General features: G+C 47.4%; 2 protein-coding genes across 4 annotated transcripts in view; both read right to left on the bottom strand.

Annotated features, from left to right (window-relative positions):
• Positions 1 to 675: 675 nt before the first annotated feature.
• LOC130190313 (voltage-dependent calcium channel gamma-3 subunit-like) lies at positions 676 to 12,948 on the bottom strand. The gene is made up of 4 exons (XM_056409644.1): positions 12,405 to 12,948; positions 11,003 to 11,086; positions 1,854 to 1,994; positions 676 to 1,755 (listed from the first exon to the last, which is right to left on the bottom strand). The coding sequence occupies exons 1-4, from the start codon at positions 12,613 to 12,615 to the stop codon at positions 1,265 to 1,267; spliced, it is 927 nt and encodes a 308-aa protein (XP_056265619.1). The 5' UTR covers positions 12,616 to 12,948; the 3' UTR covers positions 676 to 1,264.
• Positions 12,949 to 14,460: 1,512 nt separating this feature from the next.
• Positions 14,461 to 20,066, bottom strand: part of LOC130190241 (protein kinase C beta type) — a 28,283-nt gene continuing 22,677 nt past the window's right edge. For 2 of the 3 annotated variants that reach the window (XM_056409557.1, XM_056409556.1), the window contains one exon: positions 17,918 to 19,902. In XM_056409557.1, coding sequence (XP_056265532.1) covers positions 19,741 to 19,902 — 162 coding nt within the window. In that variant the 3' untranslated portion in view covers positions 17,918 to 19,740. Of the gene's footprint in view, positions 15,988 to 17,917; positions 19,903 to 20,066 lie in introns of those variants that run through there. The other variant, XM_056409558.1, reaches the window with a different exon arrangement.

Genomic DNA, 20,066 nt, shown 5'->3' on the forward strand with positions numbered 1-20,066 from the left:
CATCCAGTGCTAAGCACCGCCTCTGGCGGTCAGGAAGGATGAAATAGAACGCAAGTTACGTATGTAACTATGGTTCTATGAATCCTGGATGACCGCCAGAGTTCTTAGTCACTGAGTTCTTAGTCACTGAGTTCGCGAGAAGATTCCGTAGAACTGATCTCGGGATGACACCGGAACTTATACCCGGTGGGCGGGTCATCCGAGGTCACGGGTGACTTTGTTGTTATTAATACTCAACCTGCTATGCGCAAGACGGAAGATATCCAGTGCTAAGCACCGCCTCTGGCGGTCATCCAGGATTCATAGAACCATAGTTACATACGTAACTTGCGTTTCTTCTTCTGCACATGATTTTAATGCAGTGATACTTTACAGGCTGCGCTGGAGTCGATGCCTGCTCCGGTGCGCATGTCCGCGGCTGCTCCTCTGTGGTGTCCCTCCTCCAATCAACGAGCGTCATCAACAAGCGCGCGCTTTTTTCTTTTTTTCTAATAGCCAAACACATAAACTAACTGTAATTGCGACAAATAAATATAATAAATGTCTAACTTTTATGTTTAAAATTCTCGAGCTCTTTTTAAGCTAACTCGTGAACTTTATTTGTAAAAGGAGACTCGGTGGCAGAGCCAGAAGAGTTCAAAACAGGGGTCAAACAGACACAGCGAGAGAGACCGATTGAGAGGGGATCTAATGCATTTAATGGGGTTTCGATTTTGAGCTCAGGTCCACACAAAAAAACGAGAACAGGAAATGAACATTGTTAATTATGTCATTCTCAGGTGTGTGTGTGTGTGTTTTAATTTCTATGTGACAGTTCATTATCTTCATGAACAGCTCCTTCTTCTGGTCTCTCTCTGTCCGACTCAAACACAAATTGCTATAATTTCACACACACTCATTCACACACACACACACACACACACACACTATGGATATACTGTATAGTGTAATTACAAGCCGTACAAAAAGCATATACACATAACCTTTCAACAGTCTCTGATACCAGCTTTGCACACGTGAAGTATTACTTCATTTCTTTGTTTTGCATCATTTTAAATGTAACATATTGCAGTTTGGGTCTGTTGGTCAGACAAAACAATCCCTTTTTTTCTCTTTTCATCATTTATTTCCTGACTGATCAGTCCGTGCAGGCCTGTTAAAGTCTTTCCTGCCTTTAAAATTATTTTGTTGTTGTACCAATAAGACTCTCGATCATGATGTTCTCCTCTCACAGAAGGCCCTCAGCCTCCACTTCCTCTCCTCCTCACACAGGCGTGGTCCTCCTGTTTCCCTGCAGCATCTCCGCGTCGTTGCGAGCCGCCAAATCGTCCGCGTCCACGTCCACCTTAGCGTCCTCGAGAGGCGAGGTCAAGCCGTACAGCGTGAACTCCGAGTCTGCCGCCGCCGCCGCCGCGGCTTTAGACTCGGCCGAGACGGACGGCTCTCGGTCCCGCACCGAGGACGCTCGGAAGGAGTGCGAGAGCGAGCGGCCGCGGTTGTAGCGGTTGCGGTAGTACGACGAGCTGCGAGAGATGGGCGGCTTGATGAGGGACGGCCGGCCTTTGGTGCGCAGCTGCCGGTGTTTCTCGATGAACACGTGCACGGCGAGGACGCCCACCATCTCGGCCAGCACGAAGGACAGCGCGCCGAAATAAAAAGACCAGCCGTAGGAGTAGCTCTTCTTGTTGTCGCTCTGGCTGGGGTCGCCCGAGTTGGCTGATATGTACACGATGATGCCAATAATGTTACTGAGACCTGGAGGAGGGAGAGAGAAGGGTCAGACGTCTGTGTGCGTGCGTCCGTGTGTGTGTGTGTGTGTGTGTGTGTGTGTGTGTGTGTGTGTGTGCTCTGACCTGCAGAGACAAAGAGTATGCCGGCGCTGAGGATGACGTTGTAACGCGACTTGTAGAACTCGCCGGCCGCCACGCACACGCCTCCGAGGAACAACAGGCCCACGCTGAGGATGGGGAAGAGGCTGGAGGCCCGAACTGCACCTGAGGAGAGAGAGATGGGGGGGGGTGTACAATGAGGCCTTCGCGGTTACATTTCAATTCAATTCAGTTTATTTTGCATAGCCCATTCTCACAAAATGGAGTTTTACAGAACTTAGTTCGGGAGCAATGACCACGCCCGAGCGCTCAGCGTGCTCACTCAGCATTTAAACCGAGCACCGACCATCTCCCCGTAACTCTGTCTCTACATCCCGTAGCAGCATGGACACAAACTCTCACTCACCGCTTCCGATGCCGACCTCTTCGCAGACGAGCCGATAACGCCCGAAGACCCAGAGACCCCACCGTCTCCCGCCATACACGCCGCCGCGACCGCGACGCCAGTAAGCGTCACTCACGGCTCGAAACCGATCCCCGGGCAGCCCCGACGCCATCGGCCCCTCACAATCCAACAGCCCCAGGCGGAGATCCCGTCTCCGTCGCCCGAGGGACATCGCCCCTCCCCGACGGCGCTCTTCCAGCCGCTCGAACGCCAGCCGCGATCGGTCTCCACGCCGACGCCCCGCCGAGCGCCGTACTCTAAACAACGCCGGGTGGACAGTGCGTAAATTGAAAGACGCACTCACCGAGCGCAACATCCCGTTTTTCGAATCCGACAGGAAAGCACGATTATACCAACGCCTGACTGAACACCAGCGGAACACCACGGCACTTCCGGGTTCCCAGCGCCGCGCCAGCAGCAACGCCGATGACGTCACTACGCGAACCACGGCCGCAGCAGCGCTGCCTCACACAGAGGGCCAGGTTGCATCGCAACCCCCCCAGCATGCCCTCAACCCAGAGGCCACCCACCCGGCAGGCTCCCGCGTACAGCCTTCACTTCCACCCCATGCACATGCTTCCTTCCATCCAAGCACCTCTTCCCACCCCTCCGTCGTTCCCGTTCCCCGCCCTCCCCTACCCTACCCCTTTCATTACCCTTCCCTCCCCCATCTCCCAAACGTGTGTAATACTAACCTGCATACAACCTTTCATTCCACAGGTCAGCCAGCATCAGTTCACAACTTCCTTCCACAGCACGTACCTCCACCCGCCAGGCCCACCCTAGCCATAGCAACACCTCCAGCACACCCACCCACCCGACCATCCCCGTTATCTAACTCCATCAGGCAGCAGATTCTCACCGGTAACTACATCGACCTCGCCCATCTCATCCACCCATCAGCTAGCAACACCCAGACCCCTAGAGAACTGCTCACCATATTCGGCCCCGTCGAGCTGAGCCAGCCTCTCCCCGCCCGGTCCAAAGAACTCACGACAACGGATTTCGCGTATGCTTTCTCCCTGTACCGTGACGTTATCTGCTCCGCCCTACCCGACCGCAGGCCCGAGCTGGACAACTACTTAACGTTAATCCTCAATTTAGCCTTGCGGTTCGGCAACAACGGGTTCTATAGCTACCACGTCCTGTTCGCTTCCGAGGCCGCCGGCCGCGTGCAACAGTACAACCAGGGCACACATTGGGGAACCCTCGACCCAGAATTATATTGTCGAGTTTTTGCATCCCGCCCTTCCCTTAACTGCGAGCTCTGCAGCGCACCAGCCCACCCAGCCTCCTCATGCTTCCTCTCTACAACTCAGCCGCAACCAATTCCCCTTAAACAAAGTCCCACCTCCCACCACAGCCCGCCCCGCAGCCCCTGCCCCTACCCCGTCAAACCAGCCCCCCGCCCTCCCGCCAAGGATACAGACCGGAGAGGAAGACCCATCCTCTACCAGGGCGGAAAGACGGTCTGCAACAATTTCAACGACCTGGGATGCAACGCCTCCAGCTGTCGATTCCTCCACACCTGCTCCTTCTGCGGCGGGGCCCACACAAAATCAACCTGCCCCCATAACCCTCTAAAACACAAGCTCTGTAAGTACCTCGGGACACCGATTAACATCCCCGCGTTAGCCTCCGCACTGGAGGGACACCCAGACCCCCAGTCAGTGGTGTATAGTAACGAAGTAGAAGTACTTCGTTACTTTACTTAAGTAGTTTTTTTGGGTATCTGTACTTTATTTTACTACTTATATTTCTGTTTACTTTTACTTTTACTTCACTACATTTTGCAATGAAAACTTGTACTTTTACTCCGATACATTTCCCCTGAAACAGTATCGTTACTACGGAAAAAAATAATCATGAGAAACATCGGGGACTGTGGTGGAACACACCGCAGCGCACCTGAACGCAGCACATCGGGGACTGTTGTGGAACACGCCGCAGCACACCTGAACGCAGCACGAACACCAGGTTGGGGATCAGTGGTCCTTGCCGCGTGTTTTCTCTTCCCAGTGATGCCCAGGATGTTAGCGAGCGAGCGGCTACAGATACGACTCATTTCATGTGGAGCAGCAATGGAAGCTACTCGAACAACCACGGGGACCAAGATCAACGTCCGTGGCCATATTTGGGCGAACTCTTTTCTTTTGTCGGAGTGAAAGTTCCTTCCTACCGGATGAAGTGCCTCTTATGCCGACCGAAAGCTACGGAGATATTGGCCTTCAACAACTCACCAACCTCAGGAAACACATTGAGGTAAATTAAGATTAATCCCATGAGCCGCAACGTTAATGTTTAGTCATCATAAACCTGTTAAGATATCTAGCAGTGGATTGTAGTAAGTTATATCTTTGGCAGGAGAGGGGAAACAGGTGTCTGATTGTCCTACGCATGTTGTACGTTAGGCTAACGTTCGCTAGCTATCGTCAATTAAATGAGACAATTAGCGTGAGTGGAGTAGACGGATCTCTAGCGAGTTAATGAGCTGAAGAAGTGTTGACAGTTGTGAGAATTTGTTGATTTGAGTCGTCTTAGCTATAATATAATGCTAATCATTACAGCATTATTATAATTATTTGTATTAATATTATAAGAGTGACGGTCCAGTAATGGCGACGATATTGATTTGGGACTTGTTGTGTTTAACTACAGAGATACAAGTACATATTCACAAATCAACTCTGGATGCACGGACAGCGCATGAAACTAAATGTATAAACTTCAAATTAAAACTAACTATTTTGTACAAAACTTTAGGTTGGGGTCATGACATGTTAGGAAGTGTTATTAATTCTATCATGTCTGTAATACTCTCACTTTATTTCAGGAATGGACTACATCAAGCAGCACATGGAAGAACCCTCCCTGCAGCTAGGTGATGCCACCAGGTCCAGTTCATCTGATGAAGAGGACTTCTTCTTCATCATCTCAAGCGCATGACAGCAGCAAACAGCTGGATGGAGACGTGGATCACATTGACTTGCTGAAATGCTTCCCAACTGTGTGCTGCTGTCTGTGAAGATAGACACACTCTACCTGCACCAGGGCCTGTGAAGATAGACACACTCTACCTGCATCAGGGCCTGTGAAGCTAGACCCACTCTACCTGCATCAGGGCCTGTGAAGCTAGACACACTCTACCTGCACCATCAGGGCCTGTGAAGCTAGACACACTCTACCTGCATCAGGGCCTGTGAAGCTAGACACACTCTACATGCATCAGGGCCTGTGAAGCTAGACCCACTCTACCTGCATCAGGGCCTGTGAAGCTAGACACACTCTACCTGCACCAGGGCCTGTGAAGCTAGACACACTCTACCTGCACCATCAGGGCCTGTGAAGCTAGACACACTCTACCTGCACCATCAGGGCCTGTGAAGCTAGACACACTCTACCTGCACCAGGGCCTGTGAAGCTAGACACACTCTACCTGCATCAGGGCCTGTGAAGCTAGACACACTCTACCTGCATCAGGGCCTGTGAACGGCTCTTCAGCATCGCAGGACTCGTCTTCAGCCCCAGAAGAGCGACACTGAAATCTGTCCATTTTGAAAATCAACTTCTTTTGAAGATGAACAATACATTTTTCACTTTAAAGTGATGATTCTGGTTGTTACTTTTGGTTCTGCTTTTTTCTGTGTTAATCGTGTTTTTATATTTTAGTAATTTCATAGTATTCATATATTGCTAAGTTCATCCTAGCTCATACTCCTTGTTCATGGCGGCCACAGCACCCAAACAAATAAACTTCATAATTCTCAAAATTCTGACCCTTTGTTTTTTTATTAAGAGCATTTACTTCTACTTTTACTTTCAATACTTAAGTACATTTAATATCAGAAAATTACTTTTGATACTTAAGTACAAAAAAAATCAGATACTTTAATACTTTTACTCAAGTAGTATTCTCATAGGTGACTTTTACTTTTACTTGAGTAATTTTCCAGTCAAGTATCTTTACTTTTACTCAAGTATGACTTTTGGGTACTTTATACACCACTGCCCCCAGTTCACGAGTTATCTTTTACAAGATCTCACTCACGGTTTCCACCCAGGCGTATCTGCAGTACCACAGTCTTCCTTTACGTGCAAAAACCTGCAGTCAGCCACCGCCGAGCCCGACATAGTTGCCAAACTCTTAGCCCAGGAAGTTAAAAACTCATTCATGATCGGCCCACTCACCAGCCCACCTTTCCCCATAGTTAGAATAAGCCCCATCGGAATAGCTACCAGGAAATATTCGGGCAAAAAGAGGCTAATTATAGACCTCTCAGCACCTCGCGGCTCCTCAACCCCAAGCATCAACAGCCTCATCCCCAGCGCAGACTACTCCATGCAGTACACAACACTCGGCCATGCCACATCCCTAATCCGCCTCGCAGACCGAGGAGCCTGGCTGTCCAAAGCTGACATCACCAGCGCTTTTAAAATAATGCCCATCCACCCGGATTACTGGCACCTCTTCGTCTCCTGGGCGCTACTACTTGCCGTACGCCTGACCTTCGGGTGCAAAAGCAGCCCCAAAATCTTTGACTGCTTATCCGAGGCACTCTGTTGGGTCCTGGCGAATGTCCATAAACTCCCCTACGTCATCCACCTCTTGGACGACTTCCTCACCGTCACACCACCTTCCTCCCCCCCGGCACACGGCCTCCATGCCCTGACCTCCTTGTTCCCGGGACTCGGCGTCCCCCTTTCTGCAGAGAAAACCGCAGGTCCCAGCATCGTCACTGGAATTCCTCGGCATCACCCTCGACTCGGTCCTATTCCAAGCGTCTCTACCCCTCGAGAAAATCAACCGCATTTCCCTAATTATCTCCAATTTCCTCCTGACCCCCACATGCACCAAGCGCCAACTCCTCTCACTGCTAGGCCACCTTAATTACGCCATTCGTATCATTCCCCAAGGTCGTTCCTTCTTGTCCCACCTTCTCTCAGTCGCCGCTTCCGCCGAAAACCTCCAGACACACGTCACGCTCGACAACGCATGCCAAACAGAGCTTAAAGGGTACCTGTAGTGCAAAACAACAACGTGCTACATCCATTCGGCGCATCAAATAAATCATATTTACCCCGCCGCTATTGTCAACAAGTCACGCATAGCCCGAGGATTTACATTTCTTTGTCAACATTCCGAGTCCATGGGCGCAGCCATTTTGCTAGTTATTTACTCCAGCTCAAAGCTAACTATGACGTAGAGTCGTTGAAAGGAATTCAGCCAATCCGGAGCCACTTCTACACGCGTTGCTTCTTGGGATAGATCGGTGGCCTCAAGAATTACACAATCTATATCAGGGGTGCTCAATACGTCGATCGCGGCGACCTGCCAGTCGATCGCGGCGTAGTATTGGTAGATCGCATGACATTAAAAAAAATTGGCCCGCCCCCCTGTCACTTTCTCTATAGCGCCACATTACAGCAGCAGCATGTCATTTCTGTCTCTACGTGTTGCGTTGACAGTCCTCTGCCCGCCGTCTCGTGCGCCGCGGAGCTCCCGACACCGGTTTGCGTGCATCGGGACGGACGGAGCAAAGAAAAAGTCACTAGCACCCCCGAACATGTCGGCCGAACATTGCATCAATGAAAGACATCTCCAGCGCTGGCTTATGCGCGATGTAGCTATCAAGCTCACTCTTTTGTGTGAAGCAGATGAGGTCTAATGACACTATATCAGGGCTCTCAAGTCTCACGCATTGAGCGTGAGACTCACGCATTTCGGTCTTATCTCACGCACTCCCGCCACACATCTAATTCCTCACGCTGAAAAAACCTCTCGGCTATTTAATGCTTGAATGCAGGGGTGCTCAATACGCCGATCGATTGTTGAGTAGAAATAGTCACTAGCACCCCCCCCCCCCCGTCGACAACTCTTTTCGGCTCGATGCCGGCGCGCGCAACAGTCAGCTGTATCGGGTGCTGATGGAAATCTCACGCTTGCCTGTCTTCAAAACTTGAGAGCCCTGCTATATCATCGGACATAAGTTCGTGCTCTTTACAACAAATGCACTCTATGTCTGTTTTCTGTGGCACATTTCCCACAACTGCACCAAACGTCCGCCGACTTGCGTGCACGGTCCGCCACGGTGAAGCATCTGGACGGCGGTCCTTCGCATCAACTTCATCAGAATCATCGCTATCATCGCTGTCACAATTCACTAAATGGGGATAGTCTGCTTTTAAAGGTTCAAACAAGTATCCAGTTGCTGAATCAGACAATCTTTCATCGTCCATATTATCAATCTCTCAGCATTTGTTTGCGAGCGCTCGGCGTTGTTTATATTGGTATCTGAACACATCCGCTGTGGCTGGCTGTCGATCTATCAACGATCTGACGTCACACCACCCGCGACATATTCAAGCTCCAGTGCAATGTCGCATGTCGGAGTTGAGGACTTTGAACAGCCTAAACTACGTATTGTTATTGAATACTGGACCGTCAGTGCATGAATAACCTTTAGAAACACATTATCTTTTGATCTGGCTACATATTGTTTTGCACTACAGGTACCCTTTAAACTATGGCACCAGTTCCTCTCCTCGTGGAATGGAATCTCCTTCTTCTATGATGACCACATTACAAAACCGGAAGACATCCAGCTCTACACAGACGCAGCACCCTCAATAGGCTTGGCCTCTTGACAACAAATGGTTTTCAGCCGATTGGCCGGTGGAATTTGCGTCCTTGACTCCCTCCTCCGCGATCTCAGAATTATATCCCATCGTCATCGCAGCCATTCTTTGGGGGCCTGAATGGTCCAAAAAGACAATAACTTTTTACACCGACAACAGCGCAGTAGTTGACATAATCAACAAAGGGCGGTCACGCTGCCTAGACATCATGCAGTTCATGCGCAGACTAACCCTAATTTCGGCCCGGTGTCAGTTCATCATCAGAGCCACCCACATCCCAGGTCACAAAAACCTCATCGCCGATTCACTCTCCCGTTTCTCATTTCAGAAATTCAAACGATTAGCACCAGCCTCGGAACCCCAGCCGACTCCGGTCCCACCGTTTTCAGCCACCATCTTCATCTGACACCTCAACTACGACACCTGATCTCCGCCTCCCAAGATGCCATCATCACTAGCGTCGCACCACGAACACTGTCTTCGTACCTCACAGGATGGCACAGCTTTAAAGCTTTTCACGCCTTTGCCGGCTTGCCATTCCCATCACTCGACGTCCTCACCCTCACAAACTTCGTCACATACGCCCACTCCCGCACCATCAGGTCAGCGACCATAAAAGTCTACCTAAGCGGAATCAATTTCCTCACCAAACTGTCCACAGGGGCGCCCTGTTCCGCCACAAACCACTCGCACATAGCCATGCTCCTTAAAGGCCTGCGCAACACTGCACCTATCTCTGCGCCTAAACGCCTGCCCCTCACTCCAGACCTCCTCACTCGCTGCATCCAGACACTCCGTTCAGGCTACCTGTCTCCATTCACGGACAAAACGCTAGAATCCATGTTCCTGCTAGCGTTTTTTGGTTTCTTGCGTTCCTCCGAGTTTACCACTCCGACCTCGGTCCACCACCCGTCGCTACACGCCACCATTTCCGACGTCTCCATCCATCCTCCCGACACCATCACATATCTCCTCAAACGCAGCAAGACTAACCAGCACGGTCCACCTCAGCGCGTCTACCTCTTCCGCCAAGAATCGTTCCTGAGTCCGTACGAGCCCATCTGCGACTACCTAAACTCAAGATCAACGAGCCCAACCCAAGACCCCCTGTTTATCACCGAGACAGGGAAGGGGGCCACGCGGTCCTGGTTCCTCCACCACTTCCGTCAGGTCCTAGCCAGATCCGGCATACCCCCCGCGTCATACTCGTGCCACTCTTTCCGCATCGGCGCCACCTCCGCTGCCGCAAGCCGAGGAATACCCGACCACGTCATAAAGATGCTCGGCCGGTGGTCCTCCTCCGCATATCTCTCCTACATTCGCTCCAACCTGAACGCCATCAGGAACGCTCACCGGTGCTTGTCTACCTGAAGCTACCTTTTGGGGGATTCAGCCTCAAGCTTCAAGAGGAGACAACCCCCACCCACGAGTCTCCACTCCCCGTTCCCGCAGCTACCGGGACACCGGCAACCCGCCGTCTCACCCCGCCGACCTTCTCTCTCTCACACCCACCTAACCCCTCTACCTCCCTTACCTCTTACCCCTCGACCGTCATCCCGTTCCACTCGACCCCATCCCTACATCCCTCATCTCTACATCCCTTCCCCTCGACCCCTTTTCCTTTTTCTCTCTTTCGCAATAAACCGATCAAACTCATATCGCTATCAGCGTGGTCATTGTTAGTGAATTACTAATTTGCCTCAGAGTGCTTTACAATCTGTACACATAGACATCCCTGACCTTTGACCTCACATCGGATCAGGAACAACTCCCAAACAACCCTTCACGGGAAAAAAAGTGAAGAAACCTTCAGGAGAGCAACAGAGGAGGATCCCTCTCCAGGATGGACAGAACAATAGATGTAATGTGTACAGAAGGAATCATTACACACAAATTAAAACACAGTAACAACACAATCAATGAGGATGACAGAGTATGAATAGTTGGTAGTCGGCATGGACCACCATCCAGATCTCCATCAGGCAGATGGAGGTAGAGAGGAGGAGTGGGCGGGGCATCAACAGGGCCATGGCATAGTTGGTAGTCGGCACACTCCACGATCAAGACATGTAGACACATTCTGAATACCCACGTAGTAAATACTCGGCGGCGTCCTGCTGGTAGTCTGCGTCTTCGGCAAAGTGATCAATGTCTTTGCAAACGCCCCGAAAAGTCCCTGGAGGATAGAAGAAGAAAAAAAGACAAAATAAATACATGACCGAACATCCAGGTGATAACTTCCTTCAGGCTCCGCACGCACTTCATAACATGACATACGGACGTACACACACGTGTGTGTTTGAGCCATCACGCTCGGCCTTCTCTCACGATGACGTATTGATTGTATATCGATTGTAATTTCAGTTCACGGAGGACCCTCGAGGAACCCCCGTGTTTGAGAGTGACGACCTTTGACCGCTGATGAGCTTCACACTCTGAAGAGTCAACAGGCCGCTGCACTCGTCCTCCATCCTCCCGATAACCTCTGGCCCGCCGCTGCCTTTCAGCCTTTCAGTATTGATAACAATGTCTCCCGCATGCCGCACTGGATTGACCAGTATTGATGATGGGACTCGGTCGCCGTGGTTACCCAAATCAAAAAAAAACTCATTCAGTGAGCTACAACTCGGCCACGGGGAACAGGTCAGAGATTCAACAAATATATATATATATATATATATATATAATTTATTCAAATGATATAGTCAGGATACAAAGAGAGATGATGTCACAGGAACAATAGAGATGTGTTCAGGGTACTTTTATGATGCAGTTCGTCTGTGTTTAAATACTTCAGAGAATAACGTGTCAGTCAGGCTGCGTTTGTTCTTTATTTCAATGTCTTTTGCCACTATTTATTGTTGTAATGTGTCATCCTGAAGAATCAGTTATAGAACACAGAGAGCCTCGAGCTTCCTGTCTGTCTGCTTCTGGCTCACTGTGACACACACACACACACACACACACACACACAGAGTTGAAGCATTGATGTCCTCTGCATGCTTTTTGTTACCTTCCCATTACAACATTTTGGAGCTTAGTGTGTGTGTGTGTGTGTGTGTGTGTGTGTGTGTGTGTGCGTGTGTGTGCGTGAGAGAGAGAGAGATGAATATTTCCATTTCATTCATAAAATTAGCGAAGCCAGTGCAAACAGAGGATATAGGACAAGAGGGGCTCTATTAAGAATAAAGAGATAAATAATGAAATGTACATCAAGTTTATGTATATCTATATATATACTGTAGATATATAGATAGATATATATATATATGCGGAAAATGTACATCAAGTATATATATATATATACATATACATATGACCTCCAGTATATGTGTTACTTCATATCAAGTCGTCCCTACAGACTCTGCTGCTCTGCTGTTGCACTGATAAGTTCATTGGATGATATATTAATACATGACAATAGTATTGCTGTATCTTTAAGAGTCTCCGTGCGTCGGCCCCCGGGGGCCCCGGTGAAGGAGGGTCCGTCTTACCCTCGGTGCAGCAGGTCCTCCACAGGCCGGAGTGGGTCAGCACCTCCTCGTTCTTGCGGACGTTCTCGTTGTCGTTCAGGTACTTGGAGCGGCACATCCCCCGGGAGTACAGCCAGTAGTCCGTGCCCACCGCGATGGTCATGAGGCTGAAGGCGCAGAAGGCCCCCGCCGTGGTCAGCAGCAGCATCATGCCGCGGTTGCACAGCCTCATGTCGGCCCTCCTCCTCCTCCTCCTCCTCTTCCTCCTCCTCCACCGCGAGGAGTCCAGCAGGGTTTAGAAACTGTTAAAAACGTTCCCCCGGTGTCTTCTCTTTGTGTGGATCCATTGGGCCGAGGGGAAGTCGCACCGCGTGCTCATCTTCTGCAGCCGAGAGGCCCGCTCGGGTCGTCGGGCAACCTCTGAGCCACACACACACACACACACACACACAACGATACAAGTTCACAGAGTTGGGAAGTCTGGTCCGAAGTATCAGAGATGAAGCTCAGGCCGACGGGCAAATAACGTATAAAAATCCTCGATAAAACCAAAAGTCGTGCGGAGGAAACAGCAGCTGGAGCGGCACCTCTGGATACCATCGAGTGAGTTGTAGCTGCGCTGCGTGCGGATAACGGGATGGTCCCGCCCTCCTGAGCGTGTGTGTGTGTGTGTGTGTGTGTGTGTGTGTGTGTGTGTGTGTGTGTGTGTGTGTGTGTTCCTGACACTGAGCATCATGGATGAACCCGTGGCCTGAAAGCAGTTCAGTTCAGCACCATGGACAGCGGTCGTGTTAGGACGTGAGTTTTTATAAACTAAGGGTACAGGAAACTTTGTTTAAATGAATATATTATAATATACATACATCACCATCTATATGTTACATTGGTTTAATCGTGGTAATGTTTGTATACTGAAGAAAGCCACGTAACGAACTGCATCGTTATGCACCGAGCCAATAATCGCCGACAATTTCCGAGTATTGATTATAAAAAATGATTGACAACCCGTTAAAACTATTTCCAATGCCAGCGATGAGCTTCCACACTTAATAAGTAACATAACATGTAGTTCATGTGTCTTTACTTCAAAGAGTGACATCTGTTTATGCATTATCTTATATTATCGTGTAATATTAATATGAAAACAGTGTTTTTTTCCCAGAGAATGCAAAATAATAATGAAGTTATTACAGCAGCTGTTAAGTAGGAGGAGTGTCAGCTGGTCACTGAGGTGGCTGTACGTGTAAATTAGGTTTATGAGAAGTTATACATGTTTTAATTCAGTTATACAGACAGACAGATTATTTTCCGAGGACCTGTTGATTGATATCTTAGCGGTTTACATGTTCTTCATATTCACATATCATCCTCAGGTTCACGTCCACCAGGAAATGGGAGAGTCCATGCTCATCCTCCTCCTCCTCTTCCTCCTCCTCCTCCATATGAAAACAGAGTTCATTAAGGACCATATGAATATTTAAGGTGTTTGAATATAAGGCGATCCGCATCAAAAGAAGAGATGGTCGAAAAGAAAAAAATATTAGAATGCAGATCACCGAGAGACACACACACACACACACACACACACGCTTCTCACTGATTAAAACCAATCAGAGGGAACAATAAACTTCATTTTGATTGGTTGTCAGTCAATTATAAAGAAAAAATGGCAAACATTAGGTTCTGCATTTCCCCCATGTTGATGTACTGCTGATGATAATGAAAATACATATGTATTTATATATACACACATTATATATATATAAATATACACATATGTATCCATATAAATATATATATATACACACACCTAAATAAATCTAAAAATCTATATATATATAAATAAATACAAATATATAGAAATAAATATACAAATAAATAAATATAAGTAAATAAAATAAATATATAAAAATAAATATATATAAATATAAATATACACTCATTATTAAACAGACTATTTTTAATCTGGTTGCTCAGAAATATTGCTAAAAATCTAAACACAACACAGATAATGAAAGTTCCTCAATGTGATGTGTGATATGTGTCCAGTTGAGTAAAAGAGCCACAGGTCCTGGAATGGTGTCATGATAATTCACTTTAATGGCGGTATCATACTCTGAGTGTCTCTCATGCGCAAGTAAATATGGCGCATGCAACATTATACTGTCCCGTTACACTTCAGGTTGCTTTATAAAAGTTTCCCCTCTTCCAATTATTCTTCTTTTCCATCCTTTTGCATAGTAAACAGTTGATTTCCCCCCCTCTCCTTCTTGTATTACACATCTCATTTTCCATTTATTTTCCTCCCTTACATTGTAGAAGTGAATGTGAGTTTAGGGGGGAGGGGGGGGGGGGGACGACGACGACAAAGGGAGATATAAAAATGGGGAAACAAAAGTAAAAAGTGACAGCCGAGCGTCGCGGGAGATAAAGAGCAGAGAGAGAAAGGGAAGAAGAGGTATATTACCACGTGACACACACTTCCAGCTCTAGATCCCATTCCTATTTACACACACACTGAAACACGAGTCACACGGCGTTATTACATCTACTTTATATATTCAGTTCACAGAATCTCATATTTTGTTTTCACGGAGAGTGAAATCATGCTTTGTGAAGCAAACTCCTGAAAAGCATATTTCGCCATTATTAGAGAGACACAGCATTTGAAATAAAAAATAAATAAAAAAAGAAGAGCGTGGATGTTTCAAAACTGACTGGCATCGATACATTGAGACACCAGAGGGTTGTTGTTGTTGTTGTTTCCCCTCCTCCATGACATCAACGCAAGAGAACTACTGTACCGACAAATATGGCAAGTATGGCATGCATAGAGGAGCTGCACCACAAAGAGACAGAGACAGAGAGAGAGAGAGAGAGAGAGAGAGAAGACTGAGACATTTTTCTTACTTTCGCTGCCAGACAGGCATTTTAGGAAGGGGGGGGGGGGGTGTTTGTCTTTTTTGTTGCATCAATTCAACGGAAGACGAGCCGTGCTCATAAGTTCAGGACTCACTGAGACACGAGGTCATGAATCAGGGCTTCCAGAAGCATTCCTTCCCTCCCAAAATCACAGCCTGCACATGTGTGTGTGTGTGTGTGTGTGTGTGTGTGTGTGTGTCTGTGTGTCCGTATATGACATATTGATCATGGAATGTTCATGACGCAATGTTTACAGGGCCGGAGAGAATCAAGTAAACAAATGCACACGGTTGTTGATCGATAGGAGAGCACACACACACACACACACACACACACACACACGCTTGGATAATTTTTTTGGGGGTGGGGGGTTCTTGGCCCATTTGGGCCGACGTGGCCACCGGTCAAGTCCCATGTGACCAACCGGCGGTGAGAGCCATGGCGGAGGTTGATAACGACGGTCCAGGTGGAGGTGCTGGTGAGGAGGCGGAGCTTAAGGAGGCGCCGATGGCCTCCTGGAGCGCCTCCTTCACACCTGGATGATGAACTCGGGGTTGGTGAAGGAGAAGCCCAGGAACTCGTTCTGGTCCAGGTTCATGATGAACAGCTTGTCCGTGGGCGTCAGCTCCACCGCCATCTTGGTGAACTCCTTGTCAAAGTTACCCACGTCACGGCGAGATTTCTGCGAAAGAGAGAGAGGTTGAGGAGGAGAATAAGGAGAAAGAAGAAGGAGGAGGAGGAGGAGGAGGAGGAGGGAAGACCAAAGTCCTAAAAGTTGTGTCTGGGGATGAAGTGACGAAGACTTCAGTGAGACCTTCAGAGGAGCGGCAACGCTTATAAAGCCAATGTTTATTATTGTTGACGGAAAACTTTACGAAATTCAGATTTGTACTCTTAATTTATTAAATGTAAAACGCTTGCATCGGAGGAATTTGATCCCCTTACCAAAGCATTTTATAAAAATACGCGTTATTGCCACAACACAACTGAGTGACGAGGCTTCGTGTGAGCGTGACCTTGAGGTCGAGGGGAGGTCGGGTGTATTTCGGTAGTCTAGTCCACACCTCTGATCATCTGTGAATGGTGACACCGCCAGTCTAGACTCAGAAACACACACCTCTGATTCCTCACAGGACGGGGGAGGGGGGGGATGGGTGGGGGGGTCAAGTCGACAAAAAACAACAAACCCCAGGAAACAAGATTGAGAAGAAGAAAAAAGACCCAGCGAAAAAACATTTTCAACGGCACGAATGCAGAAAGATTCCAAGACAGACGTCGGCAGAGAGAGAGAGAGAGAGAGAGAGAGAGAAAGAGAGAGAGAGGACACGTTCCAGGACAGGACAGACACGGCTCCATGTGACACAGACCAGCTGTGCACAGCCAATCACAACCGGGGGAAAGGATTTCACACAGGGAGGTGAAGCAGTGAGCCCCAAGAAAACATGTATCACACACACACACACACACGTCACGTCACACAAACACACAAAGCATTGTTTCCTACCTCCTCCTTTATGTCTCATCTCAGGGCTTCCAGCTGCAATGAGGGAATCTTTCCCACCGTTACCACTGGTCCTCGAACTCACCGCCACTAATTCAGCTCATTTTTTGGGAACGAGGCAGGTGTGACGCGTCTTTTACCGGCGCGATGTGCGTTTGTTGTTTTGTGGACGACGTTGTACTTTAACCGTCGTATGTGGCTTTCATAAGAAATACGAAACAAAAAATGAATGGTTGATAACACACTATAAAGTAATATAGCATGTGATTGGTAACAGGTAAATATATATATATATATATATATATATATATACTTTGTGTCTATTTTGCATATACATCATATACATATATGTTTATATAAAATATATATAAATATGTATATAAATATAAATAATGTTCGTGTTTTTTTTCCATATACATATATAAATATATGTATATATATATATTTATATATGAAAAATAGACACTAACCGTATATATATTTATAAATAAATATATATTTATTTATATATAAATACAGCAATATAAATAAATATATTTATTCATATATAAAAACAAATATATATATATATATATATGTACACACACACTCACAGTTGAAATAATATACAATGTAACTTTCTCTCCACCAATGAATGAAGGCCATGACATGCAGCTGAAAACTGAGACAGAAATTTAGTAAGTGGACCTAGTTGGTTTTTTGAAAGTCCAACTAATATTGTTATTTATAATCGGTATTTCAGCGGCCTCTGACTCCGTTTCCCATGAGCCCTAAACCACATCACGGCTCGTGTGTCTGTAATTACAGCCGAGTGAACACTTTAGAACCAGAGAATATAAAAACGTTGGTGACTTTAATCGATGCATATAAAACCAAGTTAAGCGAGCACCCACGCCGCGACATTCTAATGGAGTCTGTAGCTTTTTTAACACATTTGTATAGTCCGAAGAATTACAAATTGAAGTTTTTAAGCTTGGTATTTTTTTTTTACAGATTAAACCAACAAGACTCAAATAAACCAGCACTCTCGTGTCTCCAGACCTGATTTTGAACCTTGGAGAGCTCGTCACCAAATAAAAAGCGTAGCGGCAGTAACCAGGCAGACACAGCAGGAGGAGTCTGGTAGGCACCAGTGAGTATATTATCAGTTTCCAGTCATACAGGACAGTTACACAATCCACAGAAGCATCTCTCCCTCTCATCCAGAACAATGTATCCCAATACCTCTCTTGACATCGCACTCCAAATATATCTCTCTCCTTTCTCCTAATCTCACCGTTAATTACACACCTTTTTTTCTACCACAATAAACTCACTTTTTTTCCTCTCCCATCGAGCACAATCAATCATCCTAAAATCGGGGCGAGCGTCTTCCCGTTTTTTGTTTTGAGCTCAAAAGAACACGATTTTTGACACATTGTTACAACCCTGCATCGTTACCACGGTTACGTGACGAACTCGCGCGTCTTCGCTCGTTTTATACATGAACATTACTTTTCCCCCTCCGAGGGTTTCGTATCGATGGAGGACAGATAAGCGACGCGTATTCCTAATAATTACACACGTACTGCAAAATGGCACAAGATGGCACAAGATGGCACAAAATGGCACAAGATGGCACAAGATGGCACAAGATGGCCGCCCTTCTTCACAGTCGAGGACAATATTTGTTCCACATCCTCACGATTCTGAACCCTATTTTTTTATTTTATTTTGTTTGGCACTTTTGGACATCCTAACAAAACTACCAGCTTCACAAGACTCGTCTGATGTGAAATTCCTCCGATAAATGCTGTGCACAAGCGAAGAGATATGTCATTAAAACACAGTGTAATGTGGGGAATGTGTTTCGCTATCGATTCATAAAAATTCCAGTCAAAAATCACGAACTTTGACGCAGACTCGCTGGCTGCGAGTATAAATACGTCCATCTGGTTAAAAATGAAATCAGCAAAAAATTTTAAAAAAGTGAAGCTCATCACAACACTGACTGGACAGGAAGGGTAAGAAGCATTTGGTCTGATGTACAATATAAAGTCAACATCGGGAAACTGATCGGCACTCAAACAATCAAAGGAAATCAATTGATCAGTTTTCACAAAAATTGTATGGATATTACCAAAATATGTGATCAGAGCACGCGCATCGATATCACCGACAGGTCGTCATGCTCCGTATCCGATCCACGCGGTGACCTCGGCCCTGAGGTCGGACCCCGACCCCGCTGGCGGGAGCAGCCGCGCTGCATTCGAGAGCGAGCGACAGTTCTTCACACCGGAGATAGAAACGCGGCCGGTAGAGCTGATGCGCTTTACAGCAAACGGGGACAGAAAAACAGTGCGTCTCCGACTGGCAACTTGACACGTGAATACATCCTGGAGTGTTTCTCCTGATTGTTAGCGTTGGAGCACCTGGAGGCAGTTTTGCATCCGAACGTTATTTTGGAGGAAAACGCTTATTTATCAGTTTGAGTTCGACGGGAGGATTGATACCAACTTTATGACCGGAGATACAACGCTGGAGCCGGGAGCTAATCATCTTAGCTTAGCATAACAACGAGAAGCCGGGGGGGGGGGGGAGGCAACAATGCAGCTACTGGAAGTAAAGTTGAACAATTAAGACGTTTAATACAACAACTGTACATTTCTTTATTTAAATGGTGAAGATTGAGCTGATTCCGCCTTGCTTCCATATGCTAAGCTAGGCTAATCGACTCCAGGCTCCAGCTCCTCACCCGACACGCAGCGAGAGACTGATATCGATCTTCTCATCAAAGTCTGAAAAGGAATGCATTCCCCAAAATGTTTGAACTATGCATTTTAACCATTGCGGCCTGGATATGACATCATGAATTTGTTTTGAATGTGCGTCATCGGGGACGACCGGTGTCTCCCAGAGCTGTGTGTGTGTGTGTGTGTGTGTGTGTGGCGTGAGTCAGTGAGTTGTGTGAGGGTACTCAGGGTACTCAGGGTTAACAAATGAGAAGCCTTGGAACTCTTCCTGGTCCAGGTTGGATATAAGCTCCTGATCTGGGGGGGTCAGCTCGGGGGGGTGGCGCGTGAAAAAGCGATCAAAGTTCTCTGCGTCGCGCCCACACTGCCGTGGAGAGGAGAAAGAGATGGGAGGGGGATGGAGGGGGGGGAGTGAGTTTGATGAGGGATGTGAGGAGGGGAAAAAAGGACAACAACAAAAGGACAAAGAGAAAAAAGAGAAATACAACTAAAACATGGCATCAACCAATCAAATCACGCACAGTCGAA

The sequence above is a fragment of the Pseudoliparis swirei genome, chromosome 24, assembly GCF_029220125.1.
Source record: "Pseudoliparis swirei isolate HS2019 ecotype Mariana Trench chromosome 24, NWPU_hadal_v1, whole genome shotgun sequence".
Lineage (NCBI taxonomy): Eukaryota > Metazoa > Chordata > Actinopteri > Perciformes > Liparidae > Pseudoliparis > Pseudoliparis swirei.

What these genes read in the sequence shown, in the direction of transcription:
- LOC130190313 (XM_056409644.1), bottom strand. Translation starts at nt 12,615, where the DNA reads ATGAGGCTGTGCAACCGCGGCATGATGCTGCTGCTGACCACGGCGGGG. An exon ending in GAGGACCTGCTGCACCGAGG is followed by an intron (nt 11,087 to 12,404) that starts GTAAGACGGACC and finishes TCTATCCTCCAG; the next exon opens with GGACTTTTCGGGGCGTTTGC. An exon ending in CATACTCTTTGTCTCTGCAG is followed by an intron (nt 1,756 to 1,853) that starts GTCAGAGCACAC and finishes TCCCTCCTCCAG; the next exon opens with GTCTCAGTAACATTATTGGC.